General features: G+C 33.5%; 2 protein-coding genes across 2 annotated transcripts in view; one reads left to right on the forward strand and one right to left on the reverse strand.

Moving 5' to 3' along the window:
- The window catches only part of drd4-rs (dopamine receptor D4 related sequence), a 33,694-nt gene extending 29,278 nt beyond the window's left edge, over window positions 1-4,416 (forward strand). Inside the window, exons 4-5 of the mRNA XM_088645478.1 lie at window positions 762-1,360; window positions 3,784-4,416. Of these exons, the coding sequence (XP_088501604.1) occupies window positions 762-1,360; window positions 3,784-3,986 (802 nt within the window). The 3' untranslated portion in view covers window positions 3,987-4,416. The remainder of the gene's footprint in view (window positions 1-761; window positions 1,361-3,783) is intronic.
- A 2,085-nt stretch (window positions 4,417-6,501) lies between these two features.
- kcp (kielin cysteine rich BMP regulator) overlaps window positions 6,502-13,433 on the reverse strand; it is a 103,370-nt gene continuing 96,438 nt past the window's right edge. The window contains exon 52 of the mRNA XM_088645479.1: window positions 6,502-11,132. Within this exon, the coding sequence (XP_088501605.1) occupies window positions 10,915-11,132 (218 nt within the window). The 3' untranslated portion in view covers window positions 6,502-10,914. The remainder of the gene's footprint in view (window positions 11,133-13,433) is intronic.

Raw genomic sequence — 13,433 nt, forward strand, 5'->3', positions numbered from 1 at the left:
AGTGTTCTAGGAGAGGAAATGACGTTAGGAGTGATCGCTAATGAAGTTTAAGTATGTACAGTAGCTGCATCAGTATGCATATGCTGCAAAGAAACAGGTAAAGTTTATTCCATGCTGAAAGGAACAGAGACACAACATTACAGCTGTGGAGTTTTCTTCAGGCGATTAGTAATTACTGACAGCTGAGTCCGATTCAACTTGGTTTTTGTCATTAACATTCACTTTTGTTAAACTCCATTAAGACATGCTGATTAGACAAAATGACATGCAAGACAAAGGTTTTTTTAGACATAAAAATGGAAAGCACACCCTTGTACACCTTTCAGGAATTAGATAAGTGATTTACATATTTGTATATCCAACACATAAGAGAAAGCTTTGAAACTGAATCTGATAGAGTAGTATCCCAACAGTTCTTTATTTCAGTATTCAATCTGTGTAAAATATGTAATTATGTAATTAAGGTCTGAATTTGTCATTCTCCGTCACTCTGTCTATTCACTCTGTGAGTTACTGTATTTTTGTCAAGCTTAATTTTTGTTCATGCTTTCCTCAGATTAATCTACAGTACAATGGTAGCATAGAACAGTATACAGTACAGTACTTTCTATGTGAGAAAACCTACTGTGTAGATATTTTACACAGTCTTATTCAAGAGCCAACTGCGTTAAACCACAGAATTGTATTATGGCATGTTCTTCAAAATGGTAAAAATACATGCGATGAGCACACATAGTAAAGCACTGTCCTTTTCAATGCAGGTACATTGCTGTGATAGTTCCCCTGAAGTACAACAGGAACCAGTTCAGTATGCGCCAGCTGATCCTAATCACAGCCACCTGGGTCCTGTCCTTCGGGGTTGCCAGTCCCGTAATATTTGGCCTGAATCGGGTCCCCAACCGAGATAAGCATGTTTGCAAGCTGGAGGATGACAACTTCATCGTATACTCCTCAGTGTGCTCTTTCTTTGTGCCTTGCCCCGTTATGCTACTGTTGTACTATTGGATGTTCCGCGGGCTGAGGAAATGGAGCGCCAGCCGCAAGTCGAACTTGATGAGGGGCGAGAGGCGCTTCTCACTCAGCCTGAAGGGGCTCCGTCGGGAGAGGAAGGAGAAGGTGAAGTACTTGATGCCTAGCCTCAGCCCCACTGCTGCTAACCCGGCAAACATGCCTGAGAATGACCTGATAACCACTCAGCTAGACAGCACGTCTGACGTGGAGGCACAGGAAAGGCTGAAAGAAGGGAGTCCAAAGGAGAACGGTCTGAAAAACCATGGCTTGGGCAAGGGGTCCCAGAGCAAGAGCCACAGGGTGAGTGGCAGGGAACGCAAAGCAATGAAAGTCCTACCCATCGTTGTAGGTATGTATTGGTTTAAGGGGGTGGCTAAGGCAAGGGATTTAAGATTTAAAAAATGCTTTTCTAATTTATGGGACAATCCAGTAAATCTTATCTCTACCATGTACTGTATATTTAGCATTTGGTGGTCTATATGGTCATATTGAGCTATAATTCGAATAATCTCTATTATATTTATCTCACTATGTCCACAGTAGGAACAAGAAGTGCTGCCAAGTTCAGATGAGTTTTAATCTAATCAGCATTGGACTGTATCGGAGCTAACTAGCCATAAAACCATTTCATTTACCTACTACATTAAGTCAAGTATCAAATTGGTGTTAATGAATTTGGCCATCTGTTTAAGTCTGTCATCTTTTTTTTTAATTTTAAGATTTCTATTATTCAGTGTGTCCTTTTGAAACATCTGTTTCACAGCAGGTTGCAAATATGAGTGCAACTATTGTGTAATAACACACTCCCAGATGAAATTACATGGGCATACAGTATCTACAGTACATAAAATAACACATTTGGAAAAATTTATACATTTGATTTTTTTCTTACTTTTAAGAGTATTGTGGTGATCACTGTTTTTGAGGCAGGCAGTGGAAGTAAGAAGTCAAAGAAGCTGTTATCCTGGCTCATGGGGAAGGTTTATTGCCCTAATCATTACAGTGGGGTTTGCTGGTCGTGGGGATAGAGAAGGCAGGGTGAGAGAAGAGGGAGAGAAACAAAGGAGCTGTGCTTCAAGGAATCCCAGGTGATAAGAGGGAGATCACAAATTTCTCACTCCTTGTATAAAGAGTGCAGGAAAGGAAGAGCCAGAGGAGAGAGTGGAAAGGACACAGGAACAGATCATTCTAGGAATAAGCATATTGCTACAGTATGATGAAGATTAGATCTGGGATTTTATCACAAAGTAACCTTTTTTTAAGCAATCATTTGTATTCATTGGAGCAAATGTACACTAACATTTATTTTAACCTTAACCATAACTTTAGAAAAAGTTGCATCATCACGAATCACGAACAGGTGGTAAATTCGTTTTAATTATAAAAACACCAGAGTCACAGATAGTTTTAAATGCTGCCTAAATATATAATTCATTTCTCACACTACTTGAAGTATAATTAACAATCAAACATGACATACAGTACAGTACAATAGGCACTGTAGCAATATACGATATTATGTCTTGCAAGTGCACTACTATTTGTATTGTTTTTAATTTTCTGAAGAATTAAGTAGCTTTATCAATCTTTTTAAAACAACAGTGCTCCCAGCATGGTATCAGAACTTTGTGGACTCAAATTCTAGAGGACGTAATCCTACAGTACATGTAGATGCTATATAAGATGCAGTGATTGTATTTCTGAAGTGCTACTTACTGCCTCCACCTTCTTTGATGTGGTAAAAGCACTTCTGTTGACATTTTGTTTTGAAAATCAACGTGGCTGTTTATCTTTGATGATTTATTTTAAATAAGTTACTTGAATTCTTGTTTTCCTGCTACAGTGAGAGTGAATAGCATGGATCAAAATTCAAACTGTGTATTTTCCACTTTGGCATAAGGAGGTGAAATGCAACTGTTCTAGATACTGTACAGTTTGTCTTTTAAATATCTGAGTTACTTGTTTCAAAAAGTCATTAGCTCCAAATGTAAAGTTTTAACTTAAATTTGTTTGAAGGTTTATATTCAAACACAATATTTTATATGTTTAAATACATCTTTGTTTAACATGTTTAAGTATTAAAACATTGAATTAACTGCTCTTTTAGGTACCTGCAATTTTTTGCATATTTATACCACTAGATCTATCTGCTTTAATTAAAATCCACTGATTAGAGATGGGTCTCTTAAATACTGTTATTTTATGTCTCTTGATTGAATATACTGTACCACTAACTGTTGAAGGCCTTACATTATCATTATGTGGTATATTAGTATTAGAAATATTTTTAACAAGATGTTTCTGCCAATATAACAAATTGGACCATCAAAGTTTTCTTCATCTGTTATGCAGGTATATAGGGTTTATGGTTTCCAAGGTGAATAGACCTTACTTCATCTTAGAACAGTCTGGTTGGCCCTCATTATCATTAAGCTGTCTTTGATCCTTAGTGGTTGAATTTTAAAGAGTTGCATTCAATTAAGCTCTTTTTGCTGTATAGTTTGGGGTGCCTGCATGTCTGCAGAATTTTAATGGTTTCATTTTTCATTGCTCACTGCCATGAGGATAATATCCGAAGTCAGACATAGTGTACATTAATGAAAAGGTTACATACAGTAGGTGCGCAAATCTATAGGGTAGCATATGCAAAAAGTGTATAATATTCCATGATCAAATACTGTAACCTTTTGAGGTTGACTGAATCCTAAAGCTTAAGATTATAAAAGTAAATATAAACATTCAAATAACTAACACATTTGTCCTTTTTGACAGGTGTATTTCTGGCTTGCTGGACACCATTCTTCGTAGTCCATGTTACCAAGGTTCTTTGCGTATCATGTGACATTGGACCAACACTGATCAGTGTAGTTACATGGCTGGGATATGTGAACAGTGCAGTAAATCCCATTATCTACACAGCTTTTAACACAGAATTTAGGAATGTCTTTCAAAAACTATTATGCTGTCAAACATGAAGTCTCCATATTATGTACAGAGAAAAATATACAAAATGTATGACTCTTTATTTTGTTAGTGTGTTAAGTTAAAGAGTGACATTATTTTTTGAAAAAATAATCCTGGAAAACATATTCCAGTACCTTCATTGCCTTAGTTGATATAATTGTGAATTCAAGAAGGACATTTCTATGCTGCCTCTTTTATGATGATGTTCTACAGTAAATGTATTAAGCTCATTTGTGTAAAATATTGCTTGAAAACTGTAGTTTATAAATCCTAGCCCAGAGACATAAAAATTGTGAAAATGTGCACATATTTAATGAAACTGCAGTGTGATTTTATTCTATTCTATTTGTGTGTTTTTTTGTAATATTATGTCAGAAACAGCTTCTAAATTTCACTTCTCACATCTGTACAGTATATTAAAAAAGCCGTTAGCCTTCTCAACTTCTCAACGCAGCTTCTTCCTTTGGACAATTTCTTGACCATTAACTGACAGCTGGAGCAATCCACCTTCAAAATTTATTATTGAAGATACTGAGTTAAATTATTTTCTTGCACTTCAGAAACAAGTGGATAATGGAGGACAGCTCTGTGGCTGAACTTTAAAGACTGGACACATACAAACTCAAGATGTTTGCCCTGTCTGAAGATAAGAGACTAACAAGGACAGGTTTCACTTGTAGTTGAGAATTTTGTTTGGAGTTAATAAAACAATAAACATAACCACCCTTGTAGCGGATCATAGGTTTGGAAAAAGATTTTTCAATATACAGTAAAGGGTAACTGATACATACCTGTGGTAAGCTGCTGTACATTTGTGTAATGAAAACACCAGTGTTGAACCAGTAATCTTTGTCAAGACAATGTACTTTTATAGTGTATTCTGGAAATGTGAAAGATTAATCTGTTGTCCATATCGGTGCAAAATCATAGCAGTTTTGTTTTTTGGGATCTTACAGGAATTAAATTATCTGAGGCACCAAGATTTCCACGATGGAGGCCCTTTTAAAGGTATAATATGGTATACACAATGATTCATGAGGAAAAAACAACATTTTTATGACAGTAATAATAGCATCCAATTTTAATTATTCGTGGAATCTCATAGTGCAGTCTAAGATTATTAAAGGAAATATGTGATGCTATTTTAAGTTGTTTTCTCTATAATAGTGAAATTCAATAAAGAAATGACTATAGCTATTTAGCCTGTTTAGATGAGATCTTAAATTATAATTTGCAGAAACGTTATTTAAATATGATATGACTGAAGATTTAAAAATTGTGGTGAAATTTAAAAACTGTCATCTTAAAACTACATTATGTGAAGCAAAATCTGAGATTACTTTGGAAAATGCACATTTCTTGTAGTAAATTATTGTCAGACAGTCTAATGATTGTTCAATTAAAGATGTTATGTGCCTGATATACAGTAGGAAGGGCAGAGGCTTTGTAAGCATTTAAATTTCATGTCTTCTTCCGAGGTCCCGTGCATTCAATTCATACTGTATGTTGATTGTGCAGTTTTAGATATATCATCTTTATTTTTCCCCAAATGCTCTCAGGAACAGATTGTTATAGAGATCTGTGTAAAAAACAACATTCCACAGTTCTGAACAACAAATATTCTTCTGTGAACTGCTATTCACCACTATTCACAACTTTTAGGCAACAAGTGGCATTCTACTTTCCGTTGGAAACAAAATTTTCAAAACTCTTATTATCAATATTGGGACATTTCTCGGGGCTTAGCATGCACTGCCTCTTGTGTTTGTCTATCAGGACGTCCACACTAAGAAAAATCAGTATTGAAACCCATAATCATTGCAGGTTTCAATGTCGACATTGAGCAGAAAAATAACCTTTACGGAGGTGAGTAAGAAGTACATTCTACATTAAAATCTTAAAATAGTAGACCCTGGAGGAAATGTGAAAACAAGCACAATCGATGTGCTCAAATAACCTGGATGTATTTTTCTTTGGACACATGCATTGATTTTTTTTTTAAGCATTTTGTATTTGTTAAAAAGAAAACAGCAAAATTATTAATGTTTGTGTTGTAAACAGTGCATCAATAAACCATGTTATTAAATGTTTAAGCTTTTGTATTTAGAAAATGTACAATTATATACTGTAAATGAATGCATTGCACCAAAACACTGCAAATTAAAATGTTTTAATTTCTGATGTTTTACATATATATACACATCCTCATACTGTTCATGTACAGTAAGGCTTTTTATCAGAATTTACATACAGTAGTTCAGGTACAAAGGTACAATTCAATTTTAGCAGTTTCTTTTGATACTGATAATAACCTTTCTCAATTAAAACCCTGAATGATTTTCTGGAATAGCTGATCATATGAATTGTGTATATTTATTTATTAAAATGTTCTCCAAAAGTGTGTTTTAAAAGCCCCACAATGAATCTGTTAGTAACCTAAAACTGATGGAGACAACACTGTAGGTGGCTGTAGCCATATAAAGCTTAACAGTATGTCCTCCAAATATTTACTGCTACAAATCAAAGTTGTTAGTGTTTTATATGTTTATTGTTCAGCCACAGACAAAAGAGGGGTAACTTTCCTTTTCACTTAGAACTCCTCAAAGATATTGACTTGTACATCCAGTATAGCTAGGGTAAAACACAAGAATCACACAGAATAAAGAAGAAATCTTTAGATCAGTAATCAGTAAGTGATAAAAAATGTTTTGAGACAACTGAATGGAGTGAAAAATAATTTTCCTTAAATGATATCCAAAAATATCTTTCTTTGATATTTTCTATGAACCTGGCTAAGCTTTTTTTCCTAATGATGAAGGTAAAACATCACTTCATTCAATATAATTACACAGAACAGTTCTGCAAAGGGCTCATATCCACATTCAGCACTGGAAAAATATGTGTTGTTTTTTACCCTTTTAAAATCCCTAGGGCAAAATAACAAAAGATTTTCAAATTGCTAGAACATAACTATTGTAGTTTACTACACCAAAGGAAAAGACTGTAAATTGAAAATAGAAATGTTTGTGTAGAAAACAGTTTATTTTTCTAGTACAAAAAGTACAAAAAATGTAAAATATACTGTATAAAAATAAATACACACAAATTGAAATTACCACAGATGATAATGTTTACAAAAATGAATCACAGTTCATGTACAGTACAGTTAAAATGGTTCAAAAGATCATGAAAAAGGTAATACAAATATACTTAAAGATACTAAGTAATTTCTACAAAAACTAAGCTATGTGGTCACACTTGCTTCTCTCTTTTATTACAAGAATAAAATATTGAAAATTGATGTTGGCTTAGACATTGCATTGACAAAAATAAATAATTCGGAATCTTAATCAATGAATAAATTGCATTGAGATTTGTAAAACATCTTCTTGAACTGCAAAAGCTCATTAATTTTGTACAATAAATCTGTACATTCTTAAGAAATCCATTGAACTGATGATGTTTTACAGTGTTATGTTGTTAAGTACAGCGTTAATATTGCACAGTGTAAATACTGTATTTCATAACTAAACATATTACTGTACATTTAATGAGGCCATGAGTGAACATAGAAGAAACAAACCAGGCCTATTTAGGCCTATTTATACACTAACAATCATTTCCAATAGTCTGCAAAAAAGAATAAAAGTCACTTTAATTTTGGTTAAAATTTTTTTTTATATTTACTACAGGTCATTTTTTAACTTTTCTAATCTCTTAAGTTCTCACAATTTGTACATATGTAGAATATGTAGGAAATTTCATTTTCTTGTTCCCTGAAGACACATTTATCTCTCAATTTCAATTTAAACAGCAATTCTCATTTTTTGAAAATAATGAGTTACTAATAAATAGATTTACTACTTTCATTAGAGCATGTTCTTCGGCTGCTTCACATTTATTGAAGGTACAGAAGGATTCCTTTTATTTCCTCCAACACCGTCTGGTATAATTTTTAATTTAAAGACAGTTTTGGGTATTGTTCCTGTTTTCAAATCTAAAATCCAGATGGCAATGAAAAATGTTAATACAGTATAATAAACAGGATACAGTTTTCTGTATCTACACATAAATGCAAAGTATCCTAACATACAGTATGTACATGTACAGTATGTATTGCTTTAAATATTGGATCTATTGAATCTTCAACCATCAGCTATGTTATTAATGGATCACTTCTAAAAAGGGGCAAATCGTTTTTTAATCATTTTATAGCTAAAATTTAAGCACATTTCTAAAAAAATAAATTAGAAAATATTATGCAGAAAAACCAAACACAAGGTTTATGAATCTATCAGTGAATTTCATAATGCTGTTTCTCTTCTGAAAAAAAGTTTCAGATATTAACCTGATATTGATTGAATATCTATGACAGCAAAAATATTTTTCATCCACCTGACCCTATGACCTATAAGAAATATGGTATTTAACAAATTTGTAATCAGTACAACAATTCATTATTTTTCTGTTACCCTTACCAGTAAACTATTTAAACATTTCTATGAATATTATGTTTTTAATCTATTTTTTTTAAACTTAAAATATAGCACTCTGTGCTTGGTATACAAAGACCTGAGAAAAAGTTCTGACCCTTAAGTTTGAAGCAGGATTATGGTTACAAAAAAAGTCTTTAATTTACCTGTCTAAGGAATTACATTAGAAATTAGCCCAGATGGTTTAGTTTATGTATTAAGTATCTTGGTCTTGGAATGCACTGCTGGTCCACTTTGAGTGTTTTTTGTTCTACCTGAACTCTCAATTAATCAATTGAACAAATAATTTAGAGAATTTTATATTTTTAAGTAATCGAATTATTATTGGATTGAAGGTTTCAGTTAAGCAACCAAGAGCTCAGATAGAACACAAAAGCTGGCACACAGGCTTAACCAGGACCAGGGTTAAATACCTCCACAGAGGGACATTGTGCCTTAATACTCATTAACAACAGTAAAACCCCTGTTTTGATGTTAAAAATGTATGCTTATGTTGATGTTAAAAATGTATGCATTACTTAGCGTACCCTCTGTTAAAATAGCAGACTTTCACTTTACTTAGACACAGCTTGCAATAGAGAATTTTCCATATACTATACTCGTATGCTAAAATTCACGTCTTCACGTCTATTTTCAAGTCTGAAAATATAATGGTATTGGAATTGCCCGGAAACTGTTGAGTAGCCACACACAATCACATTCATGTTTGAAAGCCAGTGAATTAAATAAACACTGGTTGTTGTAAATGTAATCTTCATGGTGGGGGTAACCTAATCTGATTTTAGTAACATGAAATAAATATTTGGTATCATTTGAAAATATGGAAACTACATGTCTTATTAAAAATGGTTTCAGCACAACATTATTATACACTGTGACAATTATTAGAAATTTCTGTAAAATCTAAGTTTGATTTAACTTTTTTTAAATACAAGCTATTTAATATTTTAGGTACTTTTAAGATGGGTGACAATCTGTCTTGATAATTACAAGGCCACTCTAGTACTGACAGGTGTTTCAATTTGACCTTCAAATGAAACAACTGTGTGTAACAGCACTGCATCTTGCTTAAATTGAGAGTGTGTTAATTACTATGAATAGCAAGTACTGTAATTAACAATAACCATCTTGTCACATTCCCTGCCACTAATCTGAATGAATGAACAGATGAGTAGTCTTACTGATCTGATTGGTAAAGAGTATAGATATTGAAACTACAAACCATGGATCACTTTAAAAAAGGGAATTGTTTCAATAAATACTTAGAATATCCAATTGTGTAATTGAGCAATAATATTTATTTTAACAGATTACTGTATTACTGAATTACTGAGACATTCTTTCAGCTGAGTGTTGGTTTTGGAAACCTTTGAAATCACACTGCCCTAGTGACTGCTAGGGTAGATAGGCCACCGTATTTCAAAGTGAACAAGCCCTGAGCTATTAATGAAAACACATAAATTAAACTTAAGGGAATGTTGCATAAAAATGAATGTTTTGTTTACCCACTTAGTTTAATGGTCTCCAACTAGATCAAATGGATAAGGAGAGTCCATTTCCCTCCTGGTTGAACCAAGGGGAAATAGAAAAAAAAAGTTGTAGGAGAAGATAAAAAGTGGAATGTAGTGAGAATGTGATGTTCGAGATGCAAAAGTAATAGATGCCAAGTAGTTTAGGATTTTAGATGACTGGCTGGTCTATTGTAAACAGGTGCTGGACATTCGCAAAATCAATTACATTTAAGTAATACTGAATCATCATTATTATTTTTTAGGCTGCAGTCTTACTGTATATACTATGAACCTTCAAAGAACTTACATTATGAGAACTTGCATGTTAGGTATTATCCAAACGAACACTGAAAAGAAAGAAAGAGTTCAAAACACATTCATATCCTGCCACAATACCACTGCATCTGCTGCTGGTCTTTCTACTGTATGTGAACTCTGAGTTACTTCAATAAACACATAATTTACAATACTAGACTTAATCAAACTATTGTGTCTGTTAAGGTTTCATCATGCAATTGAGAATTTATATGGACCTGAAACTGGCAGAACACAATAAAACAAACTGATAAATGATGAACAATATTTCCCTCTGACTGCCTGCTCCTGTTCATTCCTCCATTGAAAATATGGATAAAGCCAAGAATAGATTGAACAGAACAGCAAAGGTACAGGCTTTTCTCAGTTTTATGATTACCAGTCGATGCTAAAACAATAGCTGCATTTACTCATCTGGCAGCTGCTCAGCATTGTGTTATGTGGCTGTTATGGGCATAATACATTTGCAATGGATATAAGAAGTATTCATTTTAACATTGGCTTAAAATTGAAGACCACTGGCTTTCTGCTGTGCAAGGTCTGCCAGCATGTAGCACCACTACTATGATGGGGTAAAAGTGCAAAAGGCTTTCCAAACCTTATTTAAATTAGTCTGTCATTTACATATTACCATAAATGATTTTAGGACAGGCTTCTGGTGGGATGCAGTGGGATTCATGTTCCACTAAACCTGCTGGGCACTGGCAGCCTGGGACGCAGGGTTTGAAGCAGTGGGCTTCAATCACACCAAGAGGCACGTCTTTGTTGAAGCAGGTCTTGGGGCATGGAGGGCCACACTCATCAAAGATAAACCCACGGTCCTGAGGACAGCCCACAGCTAAGAAGGGAAGAAAGCGGCAGTATTACCATAAATCCACCACTTGTGAAAAAGAATATCAGTTAAAAAAACACAGAGAAACACAAGCCACACAAAACACATACAGTATAATGCACACATACAGTAGTTGTAAACAGTATTTTTATTCTATGGAATCATTAATTAATAAAGCACTTGGCAACACAGTTCTTAGTTGCCAAGACCTTTCAGAAAAATGTGACATTTTATTTCACTAATACAGTGTATTCACTTTCAATTTCTATCTTCATTGTAATCTCAAGGAGACAAGTACAGTACATATAATTTTGTTGTGAAAACATTTACTTCTCAGGGATTTTTTTATCTGACCTTACACATAAAATTTCAAATGAATTTCAACAGAAATGTTGAAACCAACTATTGTTATTTCAGGCAATGAAAAAAAATCTTCTGGAGTAAACATCTGTAACCTGTATCCTGCATGATCGAAATCTTATTTATTAATGAAGGAGACTCATCGATTCTCTTTCAGTTTTTTACACAATGAACAAATAAACACTTGTATTTTTTGTTTTCTTACTTCACAGACCTTCACATTCAAACAGCACAGGTCATAGTATGCCTTATGACTTGTTTTCTAATAAACTCAAATAAAAATATACCAAGCAATGTAAAATTAGAACCCAGAAAACAAAGTAATAAATGATTCACTATTCATTTTTTTCCTAAGGAAAAATATATACAACTGCGTCCATGCCAACATAAATAATCACACATAGAAAAGAATTTTAATTCAGAAATTCATAAGAAAAGCAAAATGATGAAGAATAAGTTAGTTTCTAATTCACACCCACAAAACACTCTGGAAAGCTCAGAGAATAATAAAAACACCAAAAATAAAATCAATCTTAATATCCAAGTAAATCTTGTTACAGAGCCACATCCATTCAGCTAGTCAGTAATCTCCGGGCACAAGAAAATATTTTTAATCAATTGATGTTTTGTCAAAATGGTACAATATTGCATTAATACCACCTAATTTAGAATATTTTGTAAAAGATTAAAGTTTTATCAGAAATAAGATATTGCTGTCTTGGAATCAATCAGCAAAAGAGTAACTGGGTATATTCCATAGCTTAAAGGGGGACTGAAGTCCCAATTTATCTTATTAAATCTCATTAACAAAATAAATCAAATCATGGTCAAGCAAAATTTTACAAATTCTAAATTAACCACAAAATGGTGAATCGTGAAATTTTGTGAAAGTACTGTATGGTCACCATTGTTGTCAGAAACTGCTGGTCTTGGTACAGGTGAAAGCTCACACAAATTGCAACATGAACTGGCCCTTCCTGCTCACTAATCACCGTAATGACTAATGTGCCACGCTGTATGACTGAATAAGCACAGGTTGTGCAGCGGACATTTCACCACACCGCAAAAGCATTGACAAAGTCTACACAATGAGCTTCTTCAGAATAAAGAAGGAAACATGAACTAGAGGACACAACTGGAAACTACGTAGAAGTGCATTTAAAACTGAGAACAGAAGGCACTTATTTATACAAATGGGATTTTAGTGATATGGAACAAACTATCCAGCTCATCAACTATGCTGTTGGGGATGATATTCTGTCTTGTTCAAGAAACAGGATCCTTGCATCAATTAACTACTAACTACCAAAGGAGCTAGATATGGCCTCCTCTCATCTGTAAACTGCCTTATGTTCTTAATTATTATATCTATTTTAAAAGCTAAGGTTGATAATGAATACAAATCCATACAGTCAATCCATCATTTGATTCCCTTGAATAATAGGAGAGAAATCTGCAAAAGAAGCTTTCACAGAAAACAGGTGTTGCATGAAAATCAACCACAGGTAGAAAAAACTTATTGCAGAGGATGCTTACATAAACAAAAAGTTTTCTTTAGTATTACCGCAGCAGACATCAATAGTGTTATAGAGGTAAATATGTCAATTTTTTATGTATTAAATAAATATTTTATTCATGTGTTCATAGGGCAGTAATCAACATTATACCACCATCTGAAGAGTTCTATTAGTTCTAATATAGCACAATTTTCTATATTAAATAGTATTATAATGGATGAGTCAGAAGTGTTCTAGATACTGGAAGTACTTTGGATCAAACCAATCTCCAGGGACTAATGGTATTGTAAGAATGTACTTAAACAGTTTGATATTCAATCCTCTTTCAACAGTCACTCAAGACAGGATAAATACCCATAAACTGGCAAATTGCTGACGTAATGCCATACATAAAACACACAAATCTGAAATAAGTACTGAACTAGAGGAT

This window comes from Lepisosteus platostomus, chromosome 9 (assembly GCF_059453375.1).
Source record: "Lepisosteus platostomus isolate fLepPlt1 chromosome 9, fLepPlt1.hap1, whole genome shotgun sequence".
Taxonomy (NCBI): domain Eukaryota; kingdom Metazoa; phylum Chordata; class Actinopteri; order Semionotiformes; family Lepisosteidae; genus Lepisosteus; species Lepisosteus platostomus.